Here is a 24,795-nt window from a genome sequence, read left to right as displayed (position 1 = left end):
AGATAATAACGTGAAAATGTTATAGGAGAATATATATCATATGAAAAAATTATATATCTATGATATATGTTAGATAGTGTGACACCTATCATATAATATGACCCATACAGTGCAATTGTGCTAGTGAATATGTAGTGAAAAATATGATGAGATGAAAAATATATTTATATAACAAAAAGGCATGGGGCACATAAATGCATGACATTATACATATATTACTAGAAGATATTTAAATTCTTTAAAATATAAAAAGAGGTTCAAATGCACTGGTGATGATGACGCTCAAGAAGATGACCAACTCTGAAAAATAGCAAACGTCAGGCGAAAGAACTAAGAAGAGAAGGAAAGAAGAAAACGTAAGTATAAACGAATAAAAACAATTAATATAAAAGTAAAAGTAAAATGACCATAATACAATGCACTCCACTAGGAACCACCCAACAATATTAAAGAAATGAAACAAAACTATTTGTCTCATTGAGACCATGGGGGGTTAAGGTGTTCAACACAGTGATCCACCTTGCCTCCTTCTGTGCCAGGATTTTTTTCCAGTTACCTCCTCTAGTGCCTGGGTAGACCTTATCAAAACCACTCACCTGGAGACCAGAAGGGTCACTGTTATGAAACTTCTTAAAGTGACGCGGTAATGTCTTGAGCTCATCCACATTGTCAGTTTCTTTTGCTGCCTTGATATGCAAGACGCGTTCTCTAGTTCTTCTTCGGAGTTCTCTTGATGTAAGGCCTACATATATTCTGTTGCAAGGGCATTTTGCACAGTAGATCACCCCAACTGTGGTACATGTGATGGTATGAGTAATCTTATATTGCTTCGTACCATTTGAATTTGTAAAGATTTTCGTAGACTCCATATTGGGGCACGCCACACAAGAGCCACATGGGTGGCAGCCCCAGCTTGGGCCCTTGGATCCAAATAAACCCTTAGCTGCTGGCCCCCCCCCCAGGTGGCTGTTACCAGAAGATATTTTAATTTTTTTGAGCGTCTATATGTAATAGCAGGATTGTTTGAGAGAAGAGAAGAGAGAAATAGACTTCATCACAAGAACCGCCGGTTTTCAGTCATACATGTGAGTATGTGAGTGGCTGCTGTAAGCACACCCTAGCAATTTGACCTCTCGCGATGCAGTGCATCAACTGTAGAGCCAGCTGTCAGTCAAAGTGCCAGGGCGTGTGTGGCGCCCCTGAGGGTTCGGTCGCCACAGGGGTACTGCATCTCTTTATGATGGTGTGGTATCTCTCCTTCGAGGTAAGGATGGTGCAGCTGTCAGGACCCCACCTCTGCATTCAACACTACATCTCTCCCACCTGTAGGGGGCCTTTAAGGCACCAGGGTGCTGCCCCAGCCAGGATAAGTGGAGATGGGGGAACCAAAGTAAGGGGGAACCTAGTAGTGGGTGAGGGTGGAGGATACACTTAGAGGTTACACGTACTAAATTCATATTTAATAGCCATCCATCTTAAGTTCAAGGTCTTTGATTGTGATCTTCATCGCTGAACGTGGCTTTCTGTGTGAACCTGCAGTTGATGGGGACACGGTCCTCGAACTCTGGCCTTGTGTCGAGGAACGGGCAAGAGTTAACGGCTGTCTCTACCCGGTCAAGGTCCTTACTTAAGAAGGCCTGGAGGGGAGCGGAGGAGTAAAGCTCCGCAGGCAAAAGGATCCCAGGGGGATGCAGACTGAGCGGTATACGCCACCTGTCCTCACTATTCTGGCCTAGTCTGGGGGATTCCTGCTGCAAAAGGGGTACCGGCCCCCGATATCTGACTCTGTCACTACAAGTCTTAGTCAGAGAAGCCCGGACGCTCAGTGGATCCCACCGGGTAACGGAGCGGAGTCGCCACCCGTACCCTTGTTCTGTGCATAGTCCAGAGGGAGACCCGGCCTTAGTACACGCACCACAAACGGACAGGAGAGGACCTAGTGGGAAAGTCTAGGAAAACTCTGGTGCGGGGTCCTGACCAAAGCACCTGAACTACCTGGAGGTTGTCGGACCCCCGGTCCTGGTGGCCGCAGCGCGCCGTGAGGAGCAGGGAGAAGCCTTGCAGCTGTGCATTCTACCGTGAGTAAAGCTTGGAAGACTACCCCTATGGCCTCCGGTTTCTTATTGCAACGCGGCACCGCACTACACCCCACAACATCTTCCACAACAGTTCCCATCCTCTTGTCCTCTCTGCCCTGAGGCCCTGCTCCGCTTGTGGGGAGTAGTACCATCTTCTGCTGCCGCTACATCCCGCTTCAGAGGATTGAACGCAGAGCTGGTGAAGAATCACCAGGCACCACAGGTGGTGTAGTCAATACAACCACTCGATTAACACCAACCCTGAAAGCCCATTAAATCTTTTAATGTGACGGCCCTGGGCACGGAACGGGTCCTGGCCACGGCTACATCCCCCAACATCTGACCCGGCTCCGAGTACCCCCCCATCTTCCCAGGGAGGACTGTGAGCGTCACACGTGCCTGCAAGAGCCACTCGCAGTGCTATGAGCTGCAATTGTAGACGCTTTGTACACACCTGTATGACTGAAGGCCGGTAAAGGTTCTTGGAATGATTTAAATTCCATTTTTTTCCCATGAGCTGCACTTTCAGTACAGCAGTTGGGCACCTTTCTATACTATTAACCTGCACTGCAGGTCAATAATGTGGCGCCCCTGAGGGCTCAGTCGCCACAGAGTTATTGCACCCCACTTAAGGGTGTGATATCTCCTCTTCCAGGTAAGGATGGAGTACCACACAGGACCCCAAACACACACTCAACACTACACCACTCCAGTTCTGAAGGGGGCCTATATGCACCATAGTGCCGCCCCGGGCCGGATTGGAGGAGTTGGGGGGAACCAAAGTTAGGGGGAACCATGTAGTGAGTGAGGGTGGAGGAAGCGTTTATTTTGAGCACTTAGCTGGATCATATATATATGGAGGCCATCTTGGTATCATTGTCTTTGGTTGTGGGTCGTTGGTCGGTAGACAGCACAACGCTGCAGCCAGCTGAGGGTCCACGGTCCTCGGTCTCAGGCCTCGAGACGAGGAGCGGGGCAGAGTTGCTGTAGGCTCTGTCTCGGTCAGGGTCCTGAGAGTAGGAGGCCCAGGAGGGGAGCAGAGGAGTCAAGCTCCACAGGCGAAAGGATCCCAGGGGATATGGACAGAGCGGAGCCACCACCTGTATACCTTATTCTGGCCTAGCCAGAGGGACCCGGCCGGAAGAGGGGTAACCGGTCCCCGATCTGACTTTGTACTTCACGTCTCTGTCGGAAGAATCCGGAGGCTTATGTGGATCCCAGGGGGATACGGACGGAGCGGAGTCGCCACCTGTATGCCCTAATCTGAGTTTACCCAGAGGGACCCGGCCTTACGCCTCAGCCTCACCACAAGTCACCAAAAAGGGCGCCCAGTCGGTCCGGGAACTACACGCTGCCCATAGGGACATCGCAGCACCCGTACGGGACTCAGTGGGGAACACACGGCGGGAGAAGTTGAGCAACAGAGGAACACACTAGAGCGGGGTCCTGGCAGGTGCTCCTGAACTACCTGGAAAGTGCTGAGCCCCACCCTGACGGCCGCAGCTCGCCGTGTGACAGCAGAGAGAAGCTCTGAGCTGATAAAAAGTGAATAAAGACTCGGATGACTTCAACCGCTATCTCTGCCTGTTCTTTCTACCGCGGCACAGCACCAACCACCACTCTACATCACATCTACACTGCCCTGAGGCCTACTCTATCCGTGGAGAGTAGCACCAACTAAGCTGCCCGGAACACCGGCCTCAGAGGACTGTCGCAGCGCCAGTAGTCATTACCGGGTACCACGGGTGGCGTCACGAACATTTACAAACCTACCCTACTTCCCCTTTTTAGTTTACATTTTTATCCCCCCTTTTATTTTTGGACTGACCACCCTGGGTCACGGAATGGGCCAGCCACTGTGACATCCCCCAAATCCATCAAGGCCCGGTTGGCAAGTACCCCGCTGCCCAGTGGGCGCGTCAATAGTGTTTGAGGACATGGACATAATAGGTTCTCTTTACATGACACTGTCATTCTGTGGTTGGGCTTCACAGGCAATAGTGATTTTTCCTATATGTAGCAATGCAAAAGTACTTTTGAATATAGACAAGTGATCTAACGTTCAGTTTCAAGTTGCCTAAGGGGACTAACAAAGTAAAAGAAATGTTAAAAATCCACAGCCATTTTCTCACGTTAAGAGAAGTAGAAGTAGACGTTCTGAGAAAAGTAGATGACAATCTGGTCAGAACTGACTCGCATTATGTTTTTCAGGGTTTGTCTGCAGGAACTTCTCTCATGCTTTGATCAATGGAACATGTGTCAGGACCAAGAAGCTCTTGGAGAAAGACAAAACAGAGATCCAGTGACTTTCTAGTAAGTGTTTCTCAAGTACATTCGCATATCACTCACACATTCTTATCAATTTCACTCGGGGTTATTTAGTTTGGAAAAACGAAGGCTTAGGGGTGATCTTATTACTATGTACAAGTATATGAGGGGACAGTACAAAGACCTTTCTACTGATCTTTTTACTCTGAGGCCTGAGACGGGGACAAGGGGGCATCTTCTACGTCTGGAGGAAAGAAGGTTTAATGATAATCACAGAGGTGGATTCTTTACTGTAAGAGCAGTGAGACTATGGAACTCTCTGCCGCATGATGTTGTAATGAGGGATTCACTACTAACATTTAAGAAGGGCATGGATGCCTTTCTTGATAAGTATAATATTACAGATTATATACAGTGCTGTGCAAATTAATTGGGACAAAGCATTTTTTAAGTAAAATCATAAGTTGGTTACCAGTCAGTGATTCAAACCAGTTTTAACTTTTTTGAACAGGTGTGAGTGTACAACCGTGAGTAACAAAATGTGGTTTGACTGGTTTTAGTCAGAAAATAAGAGCTAGCTGCCCCCTCAGCTTCAGTTGAGAGCTTGTTTCTGTGAGGAGTGGTTTAGTGTACTTTTTCTCCATGCCACAATTCCAAGTGTGTGAAGAAATTCCTGGAAGAAAATAAAGTAAAAGTGCTGGACTGGCCTGGCAATTCACCAGACTTAAATCCTATAGAAAATTTGTGGAGCATTGTGAAGAGACGTCTTGGCAAAATGGAAACCAAGGAAATAGGTGAGATGTGAGGCAAGCAAGGGGGAAGGGGAGAAGTGAATATAATGAGGGTGGAGAGGGGGGTGGGGATAGTACAGTTAGATCGTTAGAGAAGAATAGGATGCTAAATAACCCCAAAGTTTTATCTTGCATGCTGACCAACGCAAGAAGCCTGACCAATAAGGCGGATGAGCTGCAGGCGCTTATATCGGAGGAGAGGTATGACATCGTAGGTATAACAGAGACTTGGCTAGACGATAGCTACGACTGGGCGGTAAATTTATTAGATTATAGTTTATTTAGAAGGGACCGGAAACAGGGGAAAGGCGGAGGAGTCTGCTTATATGTAAAGTCATGTCTAAAACCCAGACTAAGGGAAGATATAGGAGAGGGAGAAGAGGGGGTCGAGTCCATGTGGGTAGAGATAGAGGGGGCAAAAAATAATAATAAAATATTACTGGGGGTCTGCTATAAGCCACCAAATATAACAGAGGAGAATGAGAATCTGCTATTAGGACAAATAGACAAAGTAGCAAAACATAATGAAGTGATTGTAATGGGGGATTTCAACTACCCGGATATTGACTGGGAAACAGAAACCTGTAGATCTCAGAAAGGAAAAAGGTTCTTGACAAATATTAAGGATAATTATCTCTCCCAACTAGTGCAGGAACCAACGAGAGGGAAGGCCGTGTTGGACTTAATATTGACTAATAGGCCTGATAGAATAACTGAGGTACAGATAGGGGGGCACCTAGGTAATAGCGACCATAATATTATCGACTTCAAAATGCCCTTCAGTAGGGTTATCAATAAGGGAACAACAAAAACATTAAACTTTAGGAGGGCGAAGTTTGATCAGCTGAAAGAAAGCCTTCAACTTATTGACTGGGACAAAGTTCTTAATCAAAGGAATACGAATAGTAAATGGGAAACCTTCAAAAGAATTCTGAATACTCAGTGCAAGAGGTATATACCGTATGGGAATAAAAGGGCCAGAAATAAGAGGAAACCAATATGGTTGAACAAGAACGTAAAAGGGGCGTTAAATAGCAAAAAAGAGGCATTCAAGAGATTAAAACAGGAAAACAGTAAGGAGGCACTAATGTGTTACAAGGAAAAAACGAGAACCTGCAAAAAACAAATAAAAATAGCAAAGGAGGAAACAGAGAGACGTATTGCTAGGGAAAGTAGATCAAATCCCAAACTGTTCTTTACGTATATAAATAGTAAAAGGATTAAATCGGATAATATTGGACCGATAAAAAGTGAGGAAGGCAAAATCATAGAGAAAGATGAGGATAAAGCTAATCTATTAAATAATTTTTTTTCGACAACTTTCACAAAGGAAATCGAAATAACAGGAGAAATGAGAAGTGACAAACTTAATCCTCCACTAAGTATGACAAATCTAACCCAAGCTGGGGTACAGAAACGCCTCAGTAACATTAAAATAAACAAATCACCAGGACCTGATGGCATACACCCACGGGTACTAAGGGAACTAAGTAATGTGATAGACAGACCGTTATATCTTATATTTAAGGACTCTGTTGAGACTGGGTCTGTACCACTTGATTGGCGACAGGCGAATGTAGTGCCAATATTCAAAAAGGGAGCGAAAAGTGACGCCGGAAACTATCGGCCGGTGAGTCTGACGTCCGTTGTGGGCAAAATTTTTGAAAGCTTCATTAAAGAGGCAATTACGGAGCATCTTGATGCTAATAATCTTTTAATCCCGAGCCAACATGGATTCATGAGGAATCGCTCCTGCCAAACAAACCTGATTGACTTCTACGAGGAGGTTAGCTCTCGAGTAGATCAGGGGGAACCAGTGGATGTCGTGTATCTCCACTTCTCAAAAGCGTTCGATAGCGTGCCACATAATAGGTTGGTATACAAAATGAGAATGATGGGGCTGGGGGAAAATGTCTGCAAGTGGGTAGCTAACTGGCTAAAGGATAGAAGGCAGAGGGTGGTTATAAATGGAATATACTCACTAGTGGGGTACCACAGGGGTCTGTACTAGGCCCAATGTTATTTAATATCTTTATTAATGACATAGTCAACGGGATAAATAGTAAAATATCAATATTTGCAGATGACACAAAGTTATGTAAAACAATTAATACAAAAGAGGACAGTGCAGACCTACAGAGGGATTTGGATAAGCTGGGTAGGTGGAGCATTAAATGGCAAATGAGGTTTAACGAGGAGAAATGTAAGGTCATACATATGGGAAGGAAAAATGGAAGTCACCAGTACTCACTGAATGGGAAATCATTGGGGAATTCAGAGATGGAGAAGGACTTGGGCATCTTGATTGATAGCAAACTAAATTGGAGTGCCCAAAGTCAGGCCGCTGCTGTAAGGGCAAACAGGGTAATGGGATGTATCAGAAGAGGTATAGCTGCAAAGGATGAGAGCATTGTTCTTCCACTGTACAAAGCACTGGTCAGACCACACTTGGAATACTGTGCTCTGTTATGGGCCCCAATATATAGAAAGGATATAAATGAGCTTGAAAAGGTACAAAGGAGGGCAACAAAATTAATAAAGGGAATGGAGGGACTGCAATACCCAGAGAGGTTGGCAAAACTAGAACTATTCAGCCTGGAAAAGAGAAGGTTGAGGGGGGACATAATAAATGTGTACAAATATGTTAGGGGACAGTATAGAGACCTTGCCCGGGATTTGTTCAAAAGGAGGAATATTACGGTAACAAGAGGGCATTCACTAAGACTGGAAGAGAAAAGGTTTCAGCACCAGCATAGGAAGGGGTTCTTTACGGTAAGAGCAGTGAGAATATGGAATTCACTGAGTGAGGAGACGGTAATGTCGGATTCACTACACCAGTTCAAGCGGGGACTGGATGCTTTTCTAGATACCAGGCAGATTTCAGCATATACTTAAAAATAAAATAAAATAGTAGGTTGATACAGGGATTTATTCTGACTGCTGGTTTCAGAGTCGGGAGGGAATTTTTCCTCAGGTGAAGATTGGCCAAATCATTTGGGGTTTTTGCCCTCCTCTGGATCAACTTTAGCAATTACAGAACTAACAGGTCGAACTTGATGGACGCAAGTCTTTATTCGGCTTTACAAACTATGTTACTATGTTACTGTACAACCAAAGAACGCATGATAAACAGTGCCATACAAGTGTGGTTCCATGATGAAGAATGGAAGAATTTATGCAAAAACTTGGTAGAATCCATGCCAAAACGCATTGAAAATCTCATATCTGCTAAAGGAGGACATATTTCTTACTAAAATTAGTATGTAACAGTGCATTATAACATTTTATTCTTACATATTCAAAAATATGTTTTTTTTTGGCTTTGTCCCAATTAATTTGCACAGTACTGTATACTAGATTCCTTGATAGGGCGTTGATCCAGGGAACTAGTCTGATTGTCGTATGGAGTCAGGAAGGAATTTTTTCCCCAATGTGGAGCTTAGTGTTTGCCACATGTTTTTTTTTCCCTTCCTCTGGATCAGCATGTTAGGCTATGGGTTGAACTAGATGGACTTATTTTTTAAGGTTGAAGGATGATTGTTACTATGTATATGTGTAAACAGATGTTAAGAAAAATTATTTTTTGCCTCATTTCTTTTAGGTATTGAAAATTCAAGTACAGCACATACCATCGTGTGTTTCCTCTTCAAAGTACCAGCCAAACTGTAAGTTACTCACAAAACACACAGACTGACACAGCAGCCATTTTCAGTTTTTATAATTACTTGTAAACTTTATGCCAATTTCCCCTTCAAGTAAGGGGGCATTTACTTTTTTCCCTGTATGATGTTACCCAATAATGTGCAGGAGGTGTCAGGCAGAGGATAAAGCGCACAATCGCAGAGGATATGAGAGCTGGCTTTCTCTGTATATAATACTCATGTCTAACTAGTTAAAAAAAAAAATCTGCCTTCTAACTTTCAGGCACCTGGGCTAAATGCTGAGTGCTGTTTGTTACAAGTGCTGATCGCACACTACAGCTCTAGTCTCACAGCAGCAGGACACTACTGAGATGAGAGCTGCAGTGTCCGATCAGAAGGTGTCGCATACAGCGCTCAGCATCTACCTCAGGTACCAGGGCATTATTCCACACAGCCTGAGATAGATGTGTGACACCCCAGGGGTCTGGTTGCCACAGTAACGTAATGTTATGTCTGAGAGCAGGTGGGAGGTCCTTTAGTCAGGGATCCTGTGCATGCCACACCTCCTGCCCAGTCTTGGGAGGGGAAGGACTTCCCCTATATAAACCCGGGGCTGAGGCAGGGTGAGGGAGTAGAAGAAGAGAAGAAGTAGAGACAGCATAGGAAGAAACAACAGTTACAAGGAGTCAGGGGCTGGCAGCTGCAGAGTTCGCCCTGACTAAGAAGACTTTTTACCGGACCCGGCGTCCGAGGCTGTGGGGACTAACTCTTACCCAGCAGCAGAAGCCGACCGGCAGGGGATTTCAGGTCCTCTGGCCCAGAAGCCCGAAGGCACGGTCACACGCGTGGGACCAGCACCGCCATCGTGGAGCGGAAGCCATTAGAAGGCCCCGAGTCACCGGCCATACGGGTGAGCACCACACGGTACACTCAGGGACGTGGGCTACTTACATCAGCTCCTAGCAAGGTAGCCAGAAGAGTACAGTCAGTTTGGGAGGCCTACAACTACGCCTGGCCAGGGGAGATCCCATCTGCTCAAGGACTGACCAGGCCCCATCCGCTAGCAAGTACTCCGGGAGGGTCTTTTGTTGTTACCAGTAAAGACCCTGAACTACACCGTACCGTCTCTGAGTGGTTCCTGCTACCCCCATCATCCACGTCGGCTGCCCTGAGGCCATACCCCTCCCGTTGGGGGTTATACTATCACGCTGCACAATCCCACCATCGGCCTCAGCGGTCTGCCCTGCAGCAGCAGCCCCCTAGCTGCACTCAACGGGTGGCGTAGTCATCAACCATTTACTACTAATGGACTGCCGTCTAGTTTGACTCCCTGGGCACGGACCGGGTCACCGCCACGAGACTACAACCCTCCACAGATCCGGCTCCGGGTAAGCTCCCGCATGCGCAGCGCAGCGCGACACAGGCCCAGGGGCGCGTCAACTTTGGCGTAGTCGGCAGGATTTCGTGCCCGCAACCACCGGGTACTGCGTGCCTGAAAAGCAAAGACTGTTCAAACTTACCAGTGGTGAAGATTCCCGCCATCCGTGGAGGTTTCCCGTCATCCGGCGCCATCTTCTACCTTCTTCCCGCCATCCGCGAAGTTTTCCCGCCATCCGGCGCCATCTTCGACCTTCTTCCCGCCATCCGTGGAGTTTTCCCGCCATTGGACGCCATCTTGAGGACGCGTCGCGGGAAGAAGAGGGGCGTGGACTCCGAAAGCGCGCGAGAACTGAAGCCCCGCCTCACGTCCGGACGTTGCGTAAGGTCCTGGAAGGAGCCCAGCAGACGCCGACGTCACAGGAGCGCGACGGAAGGTCCTCAACCCTGACGATCCACTGCGGAGCCGCGGCCTACGGAAGAGGATCATCGCAAGGTAGGCCACGGTCCACTAGGGGGGAGGAAGATGTCGGATACGGAGGAGAGCTTCACTGCCTCAACCCCCGCCAGCGCTACCGCTGCTGCAGTTATGCCCTTCACCATGCCCTATATCCCGGGAGCAGCTTGGCTACCCCAGTACTCAGGGGAGTCACATACCCTGCATGACTTTAGAGAAAAGCTGGATAGCCTCTTCCAGGTGTACCCCCTCACAGAAGAGCAAAAAGTGAGCATCCTGGTGGCCCAACTAACCGGGGCAGCCAAAAGAGAAGTAAAATCTTGGCCACCTGGGAGGAGGACTGTCGCAGAGATACTAACCCGGCTGAGGGACACCTTCGATACCCGCACCTCAGCCGAGATCAAGCTTAGATTCTACGGGTGCAAGCAGCGAGCGCATGAGAGTATAAGGGACTATGCACTAAACCTACAAGAGGCCCTGAGGGCCATAAAGCAGACCGACCCTGATGGGGTGGGAAACGAGGACAGGCTGTTGACTGAACAATTTATAGAGGGTTTATATTGCAATGCCCACCGAACCCAGTTGCGGGCAATGGCCTTACAGGATCCCCATCTGGACTTTGCACAGTTCAAGGATAGAGCTATCCGGGTGCTCCGAGAACCAGCACCGGGTGGCGTTGTGACCCACAGGCGCCCAGCTATCACTTACCACCAGGAGGCGGCGCCCTTGTCGACAGGGCCTGTGGGAGCTCATGCGCAGGCTTTGGACAATGACCCGGCTCCAGACCTACACCATCAGGTCCAAGAGCTAGTTAAGAGCGTTGCTGCGCTAACCCGAACTGTGCAGTCTTTACAGGTTTCCACCCCAGGGAAGATCCAGCTGGCATCCGGACCGGAGGACATCCCGTGGCGTCGACCAAGGAGGACCCCACCGGCCAGAGGAAGACCCAGTGACCGATACAGCAAGGACGGACGACCCATCTGCCGCCGCTGCAATCAACCCGGACATATGGAAAGGTACTGTTCTTTAAACGGGCACAACCTGGGGTAGAGGGCCAACCCCCAGGAAAAAGATCACCAGGCCCATCGAACTGGCGCGACAGATATGTGGGAGGACGTCCAGTCTTGCCTGTGGTACTGGATGGCATTCCCATGAGTGCCCTACTGGATACCGGGTCACAGGTCACCACCATCCCGTACGTGCTCTTCAAGCAGTACTGGAATGACTCGGATATTACCCGCTACCCTGACGACGACTTGAGTATCATCGCCAGCAATGGCCAGCCCGTGCCACAGATCGGATTTAAAGAGGTGACCCTCAAAATCGGTAGAGTCGAACTGGCCACACAGGGACTGATCATTGTAGATATTGATAAACATGAGAGTCACCCAAAAATAACTCTAGGAACTAACGTAATTGAAAATTGTCTTGCAGAGGTGATTTTCCTTTTACAGCAGGTTGCCAAGAACGCCAGCTCCGGCGAGCAGCGGGTGCTCCAGAAAGAGATCCGGGCACTGATGCAACGGCAACAAGTGGAACTCTCCGGCGGTGAGATTGGTAGCGTAAGAATGTGTGACCCTTTTCCTATTGCCATGCCCCCAAAAAGTGAAATGATGATTTGGTGCCGGGCAGCTATTGGTCTGAGAGGTAGAGATTACCAGGCAATGGTAGAACCAGTTTACTCAGACAGTAGGCCCACCATTTTGACAGCACGGGGGGTGGTCAATGTACGCCATGGGAGGGTGCCCGTTCGCATAATAAATATCGGGGAGAGGGAAGTGTACCTGCCCCGGTATGCCACGCTAGCCAAATTATATACCACTAATCAAAATTCTATACAATCTGTGGAACCCTTGCCTCCATCTCACCCGGAGGAAGGTAACGGCTCTAAGAAAGACATGGAGGACTGGTGTCAGCAACTACATCTGGGTACTGACTCCACTCCCTCACATCAGAAACAAGGAGTCTATCGGGTGGTTCAAGAGTATGAGAGAGTGTTTAGTAAACACCCGTTAGACTTCGGGCGAGTCAAGGGGGTAGAACACCGCATCCCCACGGGAGATCATCCTCCCATAAAAGAGAGGTATCGACCCGTACCCCCTGCACATTACCAACACGCCAAGGGGATGCTTAGAGACATGAAGGAGGCTGGGGTAATCCGGGATAGCTGTAGCCCCTGGGCAGCCCCACTAGTTTTAGTCAAAAAGAAAGACAACACCATGAGGATGTGTGTAGATTACCGGAAAATCAACCGTATCACACACAAGGATGCGTACCCCTTACCAAGGATAGAGGAGTCATTGGCTGCTTTAAGATCTGCTAACTTCTTCTCTACCTTGGATCTCACTAGCGGGTACTGGCAGGTTCCTGTAGCAGAGGCGGACCGGGAGAAGACCGCATTCACCACCCCGATGGCACTTAGCGAGTTCACCTGCATGCCGTTCGGACTCTGCAACGCCCCAGGAACCTTCCAACGATTAATGGAGTGCTGTCTGGGCCACAGAAACTTCGAGACGGTCCTGTTGTACCTGGACGATGTCATCGTATACTCCAAAACTTATGAGGACCACCTGAAACACCTGGCGGAGGTGTTCGAAGCTCTGGCGAGTTACGGCCTAAAGGTGAAACCCTCCAAGTGTCACCTCCTGAAACCAAAGGTGCAATACCTGGGACACGTGGTGAGCGCTGACGGAGTGGCTCCCGACCCCGATAAGATCACCGCAATTAAGGGATGGCCAAGCCCCTCCAGCGTAAAAGAAGTGCGGCAGTTCCTAGGGTTGGTAGGCTACTACCGAAGGTTTATTCCCGGTTTCACCAAAAAGGCAGCACCTATGCAGGACCTCCTGATAGGCCAGTCCCGGAAGGCCAAGAACCAGAAGCCGCCCTTCAAATGGGAAAAGCTAGAAGAAGAGTCCTTCCGCCAGCTGAAGATGGCCCTCACGGGGGATGAAATCTTGGCGTACCCGGACTATAGCCAGCCCTTCATCCTCTACACCGACGCCAGTAACATCGGGCTAGGAGCCGTACTGTCCCAGATTCAGCAGGGGAGAGAACGAGTAATCTCCTATGCCAGCCGAAAACTGCGACCCACCGAAAGGAACCCCGAAAATTACAGCTCATTTAAGCTAGAGTTCCTGGCCGTGGTATGGGCAGTCACCGAGCGCTTTAGGCATTACCTCGCTTCTTCCCGGTTCACCGTATACACGGATAACAACCCGTTGACACACCTGGACACGGCAAGACTCGGTGCCCTGGAGCAGAGGTGGATGGCCCGTCTGTCCAACTACGAGTTCACAATCAAATACCGGGCAGGACGCTCCAATACTAACGCGGACGCCCTGTCCAGGATGCCCAACCTGCCGGACGAAGGAGAAGATCCGGAGGGACTGGAAGAAGTTGAACTCCCTGCGTTCCACCGTCATGGGACTATCCAGTATTCCCACCGGGTAAGGGGTAAGCAGGCTGCTACGTTGAACCCCTTACCCCACTACAACTGGGCGGAAACGCAAGACAGCGACCCTGCCGTCCGACTGGTGAAGGAGATGCTGACTCGGCCGGAGGCTCGCCTTGAACCAGACGCTCCGGAGGAAGCCAAACAACTATGGGCGGAGAAGAGTCGACTATTCCTTTACAAGGGGAAGTTGTGCCGCAGAATGGTCAACTCCCGGACGCATGAACTACTCTGGCAAGTAGTGGTGCCCCGAAGAGACGCAGCCATGGTGATGGAGGCATACCACGACGGAGCTGGACACTTCGGGTGGAAAAAGCTGGAGTTCCTGCTGCGCGAGCGGTTCCACTGGGTAGGCATGAGGGGAACCATCGAGAAGTGGTGCAGAGACTGTGGCCCGTGCAATCTGAGAAGGAAGGACCGGGCCAGCCAGAAGACTCCCCTGCAGTCCATCGTCACCCGGCAACCGTTGGAACTGGTAGCCTTGGATCATGTAAAACTGACCCCAAGCAGAAGTGGCTACGTCTACGCGTTAACCATCGTGGATCATTACTCCCGGTTCTTGGTTGTCGTCCCCGTCAAGGACTTAACGGCTCAAACAGCAGCTAGGGCCTTCCAGCAGCACTTCTGCCGTCCACACGGGTACCCGGACCAAGTGCTGACGGACCAGGGACCTGCCTTTGAAGCGGAGGTCTTCCAGGAATTCTGCAATCTGTATGGCTGCCGGAAGATAAGGACGACACCCTACCATCCGCAAACTAATGGACTTTGTGAAAAAATGAACCAGGTGGTAATGGATCTTCTAAAAACATTGCCCCTGGAAGAACGCAGTCTGTGGCCTGAGAAGTTGCCCGATCTGGTGGACCTATACAACCACATCCCGGTAGGTTCCACCAACTGTACCCCAGCTTACCTAATGAGGGCGAGACCTGGTAAGTTACCTGTTGACCTGGAAATGGGAGTCCTGACACCTGAGGACACTTCACCAGAAACAGACTGGGACACAGAGAGGCAGCAGCAGTACCGGAGAGTACAGGAGAGCGTGGAGCGAAGTCTCTGTCAGGCTAGGGAAAGACAAGAGAAGACTTACAACCAGTATGCTCCCGCTGTTCCCCTGGTACCCGGAGAGCAGGTCTTGAAGAGGAAAAGACGGCTCCACAAGTTGGATGACCAGTGGGAGAAGGACCCGTACACAGTACTGCCCTCAAGCCACGAGAACCCGAAGGTCTGTACCATCAGTAAAGACGGAGGGGAAACCACAGCCATTGTATCCCGGGACCACCTGAAGAAGTGTCCCGAACAACTGAGGAACCCTGAAGAGGAACAAGAAGACCATCGACCCGTGGGAGAAAGGGAAGATATGGTTAGTACCGTGCTCGGGGACTTCCCTCGGTCTTGGACTCAAGTCAATGGTGCAGTTGTGGTACCCGTACTCACCTTCCTCCAACCATCATCCCAAGAACCTACGGAGCAACGGGTAGAGCTGGAAGAACAGCCGGTCCAGGAGGCAGAAGACTCCACACAAGTAGAACAGGAGAATCAACCCTCTGCTTATAGTGAGCCTGCCGTACCCCTAGTGAGACAAAGAGCCGGTAGACAGCTGCCCAGTTTACCCTTGACAGCTCCTACACCCTGTAGTTCAGGGCCAGACAGTCAGCTCCGTAGGTCCACTAGGGCCACTAGAGGCCAGTTACCCGCACGTTGGAGGATCTAAATGTTTAAGCTATTTTATAATGTTTACCTGTCTATAGTTGCTTGTGTGTAATTTTGTATTTCTAGTTGTTTTTAGGAATCCTTGGTGGATTTACCGGGAATCCTTGTATATAGTTGGAGCGTAACCCAGGATGGACTAAAGACTGTCAAGGACTCGGGCTAGAACAGACCCCTACCTGGTTACGTCTCCCTGTGTTGGTGAAATGGACACCTTGCTTTCTTCAGAGACTGCACCCGGTTGCGGACACGCCGTAACCATCTTTATGTGTTTTCTTATTGTATTATTAATGTTTTGCCTTGTTATGTTTTCTAAATGTGTTTAGTCCCGGAGTACTAAATTTTACTAGGGGGGAATGTGACACCCCAGGGGTCTGGTTGCCACAGTAACGTAATGTTATGTCTGAGAGCAGGTGGGAGGTCCTTTAGTCAGGGATCCTGTGCATGCCACACCTCCTGCCCAGTCTTGGGAGGGGAAGAACTTCCCCTATATAAACCTGGGGCTGAGGCAGGGTGAGGGAGTAGAAGAAGAGAAGAAGTAGAGACAGCATAGGAAGAAACAGCAGTTACAAGGAGTCAGGGGCTGGCAGCTGCAGAGTTCGCCCTGACTAAGAAGACTTTTTACCGGACCCGGAGTCCGAGGCTGTGGGGACTAATTCCTGCCCAGCAGCAGAATCCGTCAGGCAGGGGATTTCAGGTCCTCTGGCCCAGAAGCCCGAAGGCACGGTCACACGCGTGGGACCAGCACCGCCATCGTGGAGCGGAAGCCATTAGAAGGCCCCGAGTCACCGGCCATACGGGTGAGCACCACACGGTACACTCAGGGACGTGGGCTACTTACATCAGCTCCTAGCAAGGTAGCCAGAAGAGTACAGTCAGTTTGGGAGGCCTACAACTACGCCTGGCCAGGGGAGATCCCATCTGCTCAAGGACTGACCAGGCCCCATCCGCTAGCAAGTACTCCGGGAGGGTCTTTTGTTGTTACCAGTAAAGACCCTGAACTACACCGTACCGTCTCTGAGTGGTTCCTGCTACCCCCATCATCCACGTCGGCTGCCCTGAGGCCATACCCCTCCCGTTGGGGGTTATACTATCACGCTGCACAATCCCACCATCGGCCTCAGCGGTCTGCCCTGCAGCAGCAGCCCCCTAGCTGCACTCAACGGGTGGCGTAGTCATCAACCATTTACTACTAATGGACTGCCGTCTAGTTTGACTCCCTGGGCACGGACCGGGTCACCGCCACGAGACTACAACCCTCCACAGATCCGGCTCCGGGTAAGCTCCCGCATGCGCAGCGCAGCGCGACACAGGCCCAGGGGCGCGTCAGATGCAGAGCAGTATATGGAATCACACACCTCTGCTCTCCTCCGCCTGCACAGTAATCACAGATAGTGACAGTTTTGTCACCTGGTTAAAGCCCCACTCCAGGGTTTGTTTTCTTTTATTTCAGCGCTGGAGTGGTGCAACTAAACTAGTGGTTCCTTAACCCTATTATTATACTTACTAGCCACTGTCTTCAGCTCTTCCCAGCGCCGCTTCAGTCCCACAGCCATGTTTTGACTGCAACTTTGGACTGACCTGAAGTAATGGTCAGAAGCTCTCAGTGTAAGTGTGGGGGCTTGTTGCTGGCCTTGTTCTGGATCTCATGGGCTTAAATTGAGTTATGACTTCCTGATAGGCCAGCAAACACTGGAGCAAGCCAGCAGGTCACAAACTGCTGGAGAACGTCAGGAGACTCACGGAATACAGATGAAGATGCCGGTTGGTAAGGATGAGACTAGGGGCAGGGAACTTAGATTAGTGGCTCTACTCCAGTGCCGTAATACAAAAAAACTGCAGTATTGCTTTAAACATGAGTCTTATATTACTCAGAAAAGGTGAGGTCTTCCCTTAATCTGTTGGTTTTTCTTTTTTTTTTCCTTCATGCCTCCAGTTTGGTTGGTCAACCTCATACAGGGGAAATGGGTAACACTTCCAGAGACAAATCTTTACTAACATCCCTTGGCTAAAGTTCAAATTAACCTATTAAATGTAGCAAGTAACATACCCCAAAACTATCTGGTATGCTGGAGCTTAGGCTTAGGGAGAGGATACTTTGCTTCTACAGTTTATGGTTCTGACAGCTTTTGAAAAATATATATTTATTTATTGTTATGCATTTGACACTTTATTGATATAATGACTGATGTTTCTATTGTAATGGAAGTGTTATATTGTTAATGTTTTCTACTGTATTCTGTGTTTGTTGCACTATTGATATGAAAACCTTGTGAAAATTGGCAAGAGACTTGATTTCATATTAAAGTTGGTCTGTTCAATACTATGGGTAAAGTATTTTTTTTAACTGAAGGTAAATTTTAGATTAATGGATGTTTTTTAGGTTAGTTTCACTCGGCAGCTATTTTTTTCAATAATAATGTTTCAGGTATATGGTGACCTCCGACCCGTCACGTGGGGGGGCCACGCGGGGCCCTGGCTATCCTTAATACACCCCTGATACCCAGGTCAGACTACATGCTGTTCTTCTGCACTGGAATTATTTTAGAAGGATGGGTGCGGTAATCATCACCATACTCCCACATGTCATTTACTTTATATAGAAGAATTACTATTCACGATAAAGGATTCTTCATAGAATGTGTGGTATCTGTGTTGTCAGTTACCCGATTTGTTCTACTAGTGATGGTATTGAAAAACTGCCTTAACCTCCCTTTGGCCTGGCAAGTTCACCATTGGCTGGGCCTTCTTGCTCTGCTCCTGCCGGGGATGCTTCGTCCGGGGATTCTTCTTGAGCTGACTCTTCTGCAGCACTAGGCTCTTCTGCAGCACTTACAGGTTCATCTGGCTGTGGAGGGTCTTTTGGCTGTCGAAAGAAGTGGAGTACTGGGATTATGACTGCTCCTCCTATTTGAGGCCAATCTGCCGGGAAATCTCCTAAGTCAGTATGGATTACTGCTTCTTCAGGTTCCTCCGGGGTGATGAGAGGCACTTCTTCTTGGGGCTTTAGCAGTTCTGGACACAACTTCAGGTGGTCTCTAGATACCGTTGCAGTTGTTCTTCCTTCATCTTTGCTAATCAAACACGTCTTCCTGTTATCAAACCTATAAATTCAACACAGGGTAGGGTTCTGTCTCCCACTGGTCATCAAGTTTGTGGTTTCTCCTTTTCCTTTTCAATACCACTTATCCTGGTGTGAAGGGTTCTGCTGGCGCACTCTTATTATAGTGGTCTTCCTGCTTGTCCTTCACCCTAGCGAGACTGTCTTCGACACAGGCTTGTACTCTTCTGTACTGCTCCTGTCTGGACGTGTCCCAGTCCTCAGTGGACATATCTGCTTCTGGTTCTGCAACACCAAGCTCCAGGTCCATGGGAAACTTTCCTGGTCTTGCTCGCATGAGATATGCTGGAGTGCAATTGGTGGAACTCATAGGTATGTGATTGTACAGATCTACCAGGTCAGGTAGTAGGTCTGGCCACTGATTTCTCTCCTCAAGTGGTAAGGTCTTCAGCAGGTCGATGACAATGTTGTTCATCTTTTCACAGAGACCATTGGTTTGGGGGTGGTACGGTATAGTTCTTATCTTCCTACACACATACAAATGGCAGAACTCTTTGAACAACTCGGCCTCGAAGGCTGGGCCTTGGTCTGTCAGCACCTGCTCAGGGTATCCATGGGGTCTGCAGAAATATGCTTGGAACGTTTTTGCTGCTGTTTCTGCCGTCAGGTCTTTGACAGGGGCGACAACCAGGAACCTGGAGTAGTGATCTACCATGGTCAGGGCATAGGAGTACCCTGACCTGCTGGGTGACAGCTTGACATGGTCCAGTGCCACGATCTCCAGGGGTCAAGCCATCTTGATGGGTTGCAGGGGCGCCTTCTGGCTGCTGTAGTCTTTTCTTCTGAGGCTACAGGATCCACAGTCTCTGCACCACTTCTCAATGGAGCTGCGCATTCCCACCCAGTAGAATCGACACTTTAGCAGGGTTTCTAGCTTTTTCCAGCCAAAGTGCCCCGCCTGATCGTGGTAGGCCTCCAACACCATCTGGATGTCCATCTTGGGGACCACTATCTGCCATACCATCTCGTGGGTCTTGGGATTGATGTACCTCCGGCACAGCTTCTCTCGATAGATGAACAGCCGGCTTCTCTCATTCCACAGCTGTTTTGCTTGGAAAGACGCATCCTTCTCCAGGGAGGAACCTTCTTGGGTTATCAGCTCCTTGATACGGCTGACAACCGGGTCGCTGTCCTTGGTCTCCTTCCAGCTGTGGTGAGGCAAAGGGTTTAACGTCTTACCACGCTGCCTCCTGGAGGCTCGTTACTCGTGGATCATCCCATTCCGGTGAAAGGCAGGTAGCTCAATCTCCTCCAGGTCATCCACTTCTTCTTCTGTGTCTGACTGGTGAGGCATCCTGGACAGGGCATCGGCGTTGGCGTTCTTGCGGCCCGCCCGGTATTTAATTGTGAATTGGTAATTGGACAGCCGAGCCATCCATCGCTGTTCCATGGCTCCTTGCTTGGTTGTTTCAAGATGAGTCAGGGGGTTATTGTCAGTGTAGGCAGTGAACTTGCTGGAGGCTAAGTAGTGCTTGAACCTTTCAGTGATGGCCCAGACCAAGGCCAGGAACTCTAACTTGAAGCTGCTATAGTTCTCTGGGTTCCTCTCAGTCGGGCGAAGCTTCCTGCTTGCATAGGCTGTCACTTTCTCTAGGCCATTCTGCTTCTGACTTAGGACAGCTCCTAATCCTTCATTGCTGGCATCAGTATACAGCAAGAACGGTTGGCTGTAGTCAGGGTAGGCTAGGATCTCGTCGCCTGTCAGTATCTCCTTCATCTCTTGAAATGATTCGGCTTGCTCCTCACCCCAGTGGAATGGGGGATTTCTGCCTTTGGGGGGACTGTCCTACCAGGAGGTCTTGCAGAGGCGCTGCTTTCTTTATGTAATCTTTTACAAACCTCCGGTAGTATCCTACTAGTCCCAGGAACTGACGTACCTCCTTGAGGTTCTTCGGCTCCGGCCATCTCTGGACTGACAATGTGCCCCAGGTACTGTACCTTTCTCTTGAGCAGGTGGCACTTTGAGGGCTTCAGCTTCATCCCATACTGGGACTGTGACTCAAATACCTCCGCCTGGTGCTTCAAGTGGTCCTCATACGTCTTGGAGTACACAATCACGTCGTCCAGGTATAGTAAGGCTGAGTTCACACGATGCGTTTTTCATGCATTTCCGCGGCGTTTTTGCAGTTGCGTAAACGCCGCGGAAACGCATGAAAAATGCATGGTAGAAGGGCAGCAATGTTCCCCAATGGAAATCCGCATGTGCTGTGCCCATGATGCGGATTTTTCCGCAGTGTAAACGCTGCGGTCAAAAATCCGCAGCATGTCAATTAATTTTGCGGAAACGCTGCTCTTTTGCCGCCATTGACTTGCATTAGACCGCATGGAATCCGCATCACTGTATATGTTGATGCGCTTTTCATGCGGTCTAATGTGCGGATGGTACCCGGGTGTGGATGAGAGGACTCTCATCCAGACCCAGGTACCATTAAAAAAAAAAAGAATAAAATAAAAAATATATATATTCTCACCTTCTGACGGCCCGCGCTGCGTCCTGCCGGCTTCCCGCGCACTTCGCGGTTGAATGAAGGACCTTCGCTGACGTCAGAGTCATGTGACGGGTCACGTGACGCTGACGTCGGAAGGTCCTACAGTCTTCACTGCCGGCAGCCGGGACCGATGAAGCAGGACACCGGGGGCCATCAGATGGTAACGTATAGATTTATTTTTTATTTTTTGACATCACACACTTTATAAATCCATGCCGGTTGCATGGATTTATATAGTGTGAAGTTGACAAGCACTTTCCAAGTGATGCTAAAATCGCTTGGGAAGCGCTTGTCAACCCGCATGCGGAAATGAAAGTGAAGACCGCTTCATTTCCGCATGTCCCTGGCAGGAAACCGCATGTACAATCCGCATGCGTTTTTTCCTGCCAGAGAGATGCAGAAACGCTCAGGAAAAAATCCTGAGCATTTCTGCATCGTGTGCACATACCCTAACACAGTCTCGAAGTTGTGGTGTCTCAGGCAGCACTCCATCAATCTCTGAAACGTTCCAGGGTCATTGCAGAGTCCAAACGGCATACTGTTGAACTCGCAGAGTTCCATCGGGGTGGTGAAGGCCGTCTTCTCCCGATCCTCCTCAGCCACAGCTACTTGCCAGTACCCACTAGTGAGGTCAAGGGTGGAAAAGTAATTTGATTTGCAGACTTTAAGGCAGCCAGGGATTCCTCTATTCGTGATAAAGGGTATGCATCTTTATGTGTAATGTGATTTACTTTTCTGTAATCTACACACATCCTCATGCTTCCATCCTTCTTCCTGACTAACACTAGGGGAGCTGCCCAGGGACTACAACTATCCCTTACTACCCTGCCTTTTTCATGTCGTGCAACATCTCCTTGGCTTTCTGGTAGTGTGCTGGTGGTATAGGCCTGTACCGTTCTTTGATGGGGGGATGGTTGCCTGTGGGGATGTGATGTTGTACCCCCTAAATCCTCCCAAAGTCAAGTGGGTGCTTGCTGAATACCTGCGCGTATTCCTGAACCACCCGGTGTACCCCCTGTTTCTGGTGAGCTGGAGTGGTGTCTGTCCCAACATGGATCTGTTGACACCAGTCCTCCACCTGGGTTGCCGGGTCATTATCCTCCACTTGGTCTGGGGAGGTTAAGGACTCCACCGTGTGGATGGAGTTGTTATTTACAGCATGTAACTTGGCAACAGTGGTATATCGTGGTAATCTGACCTCGTCTTCCCCATAGTTGAGAAGACGGACGGGCACCCTCCCATTGCGTACATCCACTACCCCTCTGGCAGTTAAGAGTGTAGGTCTGTGCTCTGAGCTAAGGGGTTCTACTACCGCCTGGAAACTCTGTCCTTTAAGACCTATTGCTGCTCTACACCATATAAGCATTTCACTTATTGGGGGAATCACAATGGGCATCGGGTCTGCTACCCGCACATTACCAATCTCACCACCGGATAACTTTACTTGCTGCTGGTACATCAGGGCTCGAATCTCCTTCTGGAGGGCTCTCCTCTGCCCCGGTCTGGCGACGTCAGCGAGCTGTTGGAGTAAAAACACCACTTCCTCCAAACAGTTATCAACAATATTAGTACCTGGTACCATATACAGTCCATTCTCATCAGAGAGAGTCTCTACTACAATGAACCCCTGGTCCTTCAGCTCCACTCTCCCCACCTTTACCGCCACATCCTTAACCCCGACTAGGTTAAGAGGGAGGTTGTTAGAGGCATAAACGGAGAAATCTGTATCTGGGGGTTGGAGATTGTCCATGGACCAGAATCTCTTGTAAAGGGCATCAGGCATTATGGTTACCTGAGATCCAGTGTCCAGCAGGGCAGGTATCTCAATGCCGTCCAGGATTATGGACAGGAAAGGTCTTCCTCCCACGAACCTGCTGTGCCAGTCTGAGGGGCCTGCTGAGTCTATTCCCGGGTGTTGGCCCTCGGACCGAGGGTTTGCTCTTTTAAAGGGCAATTGCGCACTGTGTGGCCTGCCTTCTGGCAGCGGTGGCTGACAAACTCTCGTTGAGGGTGGCGCTGGTTGTTGGTCCTTCCACGAGGTGGCGTTGTCCTCCTCCCGGGCGGCATTGTCCTCCTCCGGGGCGGCGGCGTCCTCCTCCTTCCTCTCATCCAGGGGACATCCTCAGGGCAGTCGGCTAGCAGGATCCTTCCCTCCGTCTCTGGCTCCGTCCGTAGCTGCAGGGCACTCATCAGAGTGAACAGGTTTTTAGTCAGCTGGCGCACTTCTGAGCCCAGACTGTCCAGCTCACAAGGGGGCGCTGCCTGCACTTTGGCTTCATTAGCCAGTGGGGAAAAGGTGGGTGCTGCGGGCATTGGAGTGGCCCTACCCTGGTAATGTTGTATAGCAGTATCTGCTGTTTCCAGGGGTTGCAGTTCCTTTATAGCCATGTCCTTAAAGGTAGCATCTGGATGATCCAAGGACCACCAACGCACAGTCCTGCTCTCCTCTTGGGACCTCAGCCCCCGGACAAATTGTTCTTTTAGCATTTTACTTTCATCAGTTATGCTGGTTGGACTGACCTGTTTCAGAGCCCGCAGGGCCCCTTGCAAACGGCAGGCATAGTCCCGAACACTGTCCACCGGTTTCTGTGAGCAGTGGTAGAACCTCATCTGGAGGTCTGCCTCAAAGAAGTTTGTAACTTTTTGAAGATTACGGACACTGACTCCTGGTCTGCGGCCGACCAAGTCTCTACTTCTCTCTCCGCAGCACCAGTCAATTGTCCCACAACAAGTGCAGCTCTTTGTTTGCCCATCATAGAATACATGTCCAGTATGCTGCATATTTTTCGCTTGAATCCAGACAGGGTGTCTGGCTTGCCGCTGTACTGGGGGAGCCACTTTGCTCCAGGCATGTACTGTAAAGTCAATGGTACGATAGGCGCTACAGGCCCTGTTGATGGGGCGGTTGCTCCATCCCGCGCGGCATCATCCCCGGTGGGATCATCGGGGTTCTCGACCCGAACCCCGGTATCGGGCTGCTCCTGCGACATCCTGGCACCCCCCTAGCGAACCGTGGCCTACGTTCTTTTTCCGTAGGCCGCAGCTCTGCAGGTGACGATCTTCGGATAGGACCTTGCGTCGCTTCTCGTCTTACGTCAGAGCGTGCGTTGGGGCTTCCTGCCAGGACCTGACGCTGCGTCAGTGCGTGGGGCGTGTCAGAGACTTCGCGCGGTTACACAGGTACGCCTCCTAGTTTTCGCGTGGTTACGCCCTTCTTCTCGCACAGTGACGTAACAATGGCGTCAATCTTCGCCACAGTACAATATACAGTTCGTGAATAAAGGCGCACAGTACCCGGTGGCAACGGGCACAACTCCTTCCGTAGCCGCGGGCAAGCTATCCTGTTCGTGACGCCAGGAAAGAGATGACGAGCCCAGGGGATGGGGATGTACTTGGCGCCTGGGCCTTGATGCCT

At 49.7% G+C, this 24,795-nt stretch overlaps 1 protein-coding gene across 1 annotated transcript in view; it reads right to left on the bottom strand.

Moving 5' to 3' along the window:
- Positions 1 to 282: 282 nt before the first annotated feature.
- LOC141201388 (uncharacterized) overlaps positions 283 to 24,795 on the bottom strand; it is a 43,719-nt gene continuing 19,206 nt past the window's right edge. The window contains exons 8-9 of the mRNA XM_073663383.1: positions 597 to 790; positions 283 to 330 (exon numbers count right to left, since the gene is read on the bottom strand). Of these exons, the coding sequence (XP_073519484.1) occupies positions 283 to 330; positions 597 to 790 (242 nt within the window). The remainder of the gene's footprint in view (positions 331 to 596; positions 791 to 24,795) is intronic.

This window comes from Phyllobates terribilis, unplaced genomic scaffold (assembly GCF_046119375.1).
Source record: "Phyllobates terribilis strain yellow unplaced genomic scaffold, ASM4611937v1 Scaffold_110__1_contigs__length_5578470, whole genome shotgun sequence".
NCBI classification, from domain to species: domain Eukaryota; kingdom Metazoa; phylum Chordata; class Amphibia; order Anura; family Dendrobatidae; genus Phyllobates; species Phyllobates terribilis.
The sequence above is the reverse complement of the archived record's forward strand: the minus strand, read 5'-3'. Positions and strand labels throughout refer to the sequence as shown.